At 22.4% G+C, this 3534-nt stretch overlaps 1 protein-coding gene across 1 annotated transcript, besides 3 other annotated features; it reads left to right on the forward strand. All coding sequences in view use genetic code 6, as the record gives it.

The window, feature by feature from the left end:
• Positions 1–1591: 1591 nt before the first annotated feature.
• Positions 1592–1653: a microsatellite.
• A 23-nt stretch (positions 1654–1676) lies between these two features.
• Positions 1677–1718: a microsatellite.
• Positions 1719–1748: 30 nt separating this feature from the next.
• Positions 1749–2504, forward strand: IMG5_191530 (transmembrane amino acid transporter protein, putative; the record flags this gene model as incomplete). Its single annotated transcript, XM_004025072.1, has 2 exons — positions 1749–1848; positions 2068–2504. Coding segments are annotated over 2 exons (537 nt in total), but the record flags the coding sequence as incomplete, so codon positions are not given.
• A 781-nt stretch (positions 2505–3285) lies between these two features.
• Positions 3286–3338: a microsatellite.
• Positions 3339–3534: the final 196 nt, after the last annotated feature.

A 3534-nucleotide genomic window follows, 5' to 3' on the forward strand; every position in this document is an offset into this window, starting at 1 on the left:
CCTTCATTTAAAAAAAAACGAATTCGATATATAGGATACACTTGGAAGAATAATGGGAAAAAAATGGAAATTATTTTTTATCATAACATCTACTTTTTATATGGTTTTAGTAACTCTTCTTTATTATGTTTTTACTATAGAAATGTTATATGATATGACTACCTTTACTATTTATTAATTAGGAGGTAAAGAAGGAGACTAATATGCAAGTAAAGAATCTAAAGATTATTCGAGATTTTCCATTTAATATATGATTATTATTACTTTTCCTATTTTTTTAGCTCTCCTTTTTTTAAAAAATTTAGGATTTCTCATAAAAATAGCTGAATTGGGTGTTTATGCTATTTATTCTTACGTTATTTTCATTTTCTATATTTTCATTTAAAATATATACAGAGGCACTCTCTAAAATCACATAAAAGATACCAAATTGTTCTCTTTAGACATCGGAAGTTTAGGTGGAACGGCTTCTTTAGCCTTTTAAATCCAAACAAATATCTGCCCTATGATAAAATGTAACCAAAACTAACAAAACAACCGTAGAGATGTAAAAATAACTTACGTCTTAGGCACTTTAATATATTTAATTATTGGAATAATCGGTGGATTTGGCTGTTTAGGAAGAAATGCCTTAACAAAAGATGGAAAAGCGACTATAATAAACGATTATTTTGGCCCTAAAGACTATGAACCTTTAATAGTATAAATTTTATATTTAATTCATTTAGTTTCTATGTATCCTATACTGTTTAATATATGCAGAACTAGAATATATGAAATAATATATGAAAAAAATAACGGAAATCCGCCTTAATATATATTTGTTATCGTAAATATTTGTTTTGTATGTTTATGTGCGGGAATTAAAATGGCTTAAATTAAACCGGATGATTTAGCGAATTTTAATGGTTCGATTTCATGTTTTTTTATTATTTATTTAATCCCTCCTTTAATGCATTTAGCGTGTTATCATGGATCGAATAAATTCCTTGTTTCATTTAAAAATAGCTTACATTTAGGCCAATAACCAAATAATTAATAAGAAACGGAAGGATAAAATTACTTTAAATATTAATCGAATATTAATAATAATATTAAAAATAATACTTCGGATTTTTAAGACGATGTTTAATATATTGAAGATAATGATAAGTCAATTAATATATAAACTAATTTTAGAAAATAATAACCAATTGTATCATGTAATTCGCATACATCAGATATAAGTAGTGTACCGAAATATGCTAGGATTCTTATATATGTAGTTATTATAGTTTTAGGAATTTGTGTTTTTGTTTATGGACTTTATGATTGTTTTAAGAAACTTATTAGATGAGATTTTATATATTTATTTTTTATATATTAAAGTTAACCCAAGCTTTTTTTTCTCTATATATTTTATAAAAATTAAATTAATAAAAAAATTGGATAAATGCTTTATTATTATTTTTTTTATAATAATTTTTCTATGATAAAAAAATACAAAATAAATACAAAAAAAAACATCTAAAAAAGTAATAAATTTTTATTTAAATATACATTAAATTTCTTATATATATAAATATATTTAAAGATATTTTTTTACTTTTATATATATTTTTATTTATAAAATATAAATAGTATAATATATAAAATAAATATATTTATATATATTTTATTTAAATATTATTAATTATATTTAAATAAACAAAAATTTTAATATAAATAAATAATTTAATTTCAAATCTATAAATAATAATAAATTAAAAATGGGCGGAATAACAATAGACAGAAACGCAGATCCTTCAACCTATTAAAATAACACATCTCGAACAACAGTATTTTCGCTTGTAAACTCCATGGTAGGCGGTACTATGCTTTTACTTCCTATAATGTTTATTAATACCGGAATTATAATATCTTCTTTTATTTTAATAATAGCATCTTTAATTTCGTGTAAAGCTACTGATATATACACTCTTCATTTAAAAAAAAACGAATTCGATATATAGGATACACTTGGTAGAATAATGGGAAAAAAATGGAAATTATTTATTATATTAATATCTTCATTTAATTTAATATTAGCTACTCTTCTTTATTATGTTTTTTCTATAGAAATGTTATATGATATGACTACCTTTATTATTTACTAATCAGGAGGTAAAGAAGGAGACTAATATGCAAGTAAAGAATCTAAAGATTATTCGAGATTTTCCATTTAATATATGATTATTATTACTTTTCCTATTTTTTTAGCTCTCCTTTTTTTAAAAAATTTAGGATTTCTCATAAAAATAGCTGAATTGGGTGTTTATGCTATTTATTCTTACGTTATTTTCATTTTCTATATTTTCATTTAAAATATATACAGAGGCACTCTCTAAAATCACATAAAAGATACCAAATTGTTCTCTTTAGACATCGGAAGTTTAGGTGGAACGGCTTCTTTAGCCTTTTAAATCCAAACTAACTTCTGTCCTGTGATAAAATGTAACTAAAACTAACAAAACAACCGTAGAGATGTAAAAATAACTTACGTCTTAGGCACTTTAATATATTTAATTATTGGAATAATCGGTGGATTTGGCTGTTTAGGAAGAAATGCCTTAACAAAAGATGGAAAAGCGACTATAATAAACGATTATTTTGGCCCTAAAGACTATGAACCTTTAATAATATAAATTTTATATTTAATCCATTTAGTGTCTATGTATCCTATAATGTTTAATATATGCAGAACTAGAATATACGAAATAATATTTTTAAAAAATAACGGAAATCCTCCTTAATATATATTTGTTATCGTTAATGTTTGCTTTGTAGCTCTATGTGCGGGAATCAAAATGGCTTAAATTAAACCGGATGATTTAGCGAATTTTAATGGTTCGGTTTCATGTTTCTTTATTATTTATTTAATCCCTCCTTTAATGCATTTAGCGTGTTATCATGGATCGAATAAATTCCTTGTTTCAATTAGATAGACACTACATGTCAAGCCAAAAAATGAAAGTGAATAAAGTTTTTGTATATAATAACTAGAAGATTAAAAAGATAAATAATTCATATCTAATGATGATTCTGAATTATATGATGATGTTGAATATTATACTAAGTCTATTAATATATAAAATAATATAAGAAATTAAAAAGTAGGAATCTCATGTAATTCCCATACTTAAGATGTTAAAAGTTTACCAAAATCCATTAGAATTATTATTTATTCAATATGTATAAGTATAGGATTTGCTGTATTTGTTTATGGTTTATATGATTGCTTTAAAAAACTAATTAAAAGATGAATCAATAAAATAAATATATTATAATATAATAATAAATAAATTTTAATACAAAATAAACGATATTTTTAAAATATATATATTAAATATATTATTTTTCATTATTAAATATTATTTTATTATTAGTTTTAAGCAGAATTTACTATTTCGCTATTTTATATAAACTAATATTTTTTAGATGGTGATAGTTGTTCCCCTTTAATAATTTTTATATGACAATTACTGCATTTTTTGCTCAATTATAATTCTTAATAAA

The sequence above is a fragment of the Ichthyophthirius multifiliis genome (assembly GCF_000220395.1).
Source record: "Ichthyophthirius multifiliis unplaced genomic scaffold scaff_1120509251375, whole genome shotgun sequence".
Classification (NCBI taxonomy): domain Eukaryota; phylum Ciliophora; class Oligohymenophorea; order Hymenostomatida; genus Ichthyophthirius; species Ichthyophthirius multifiliis.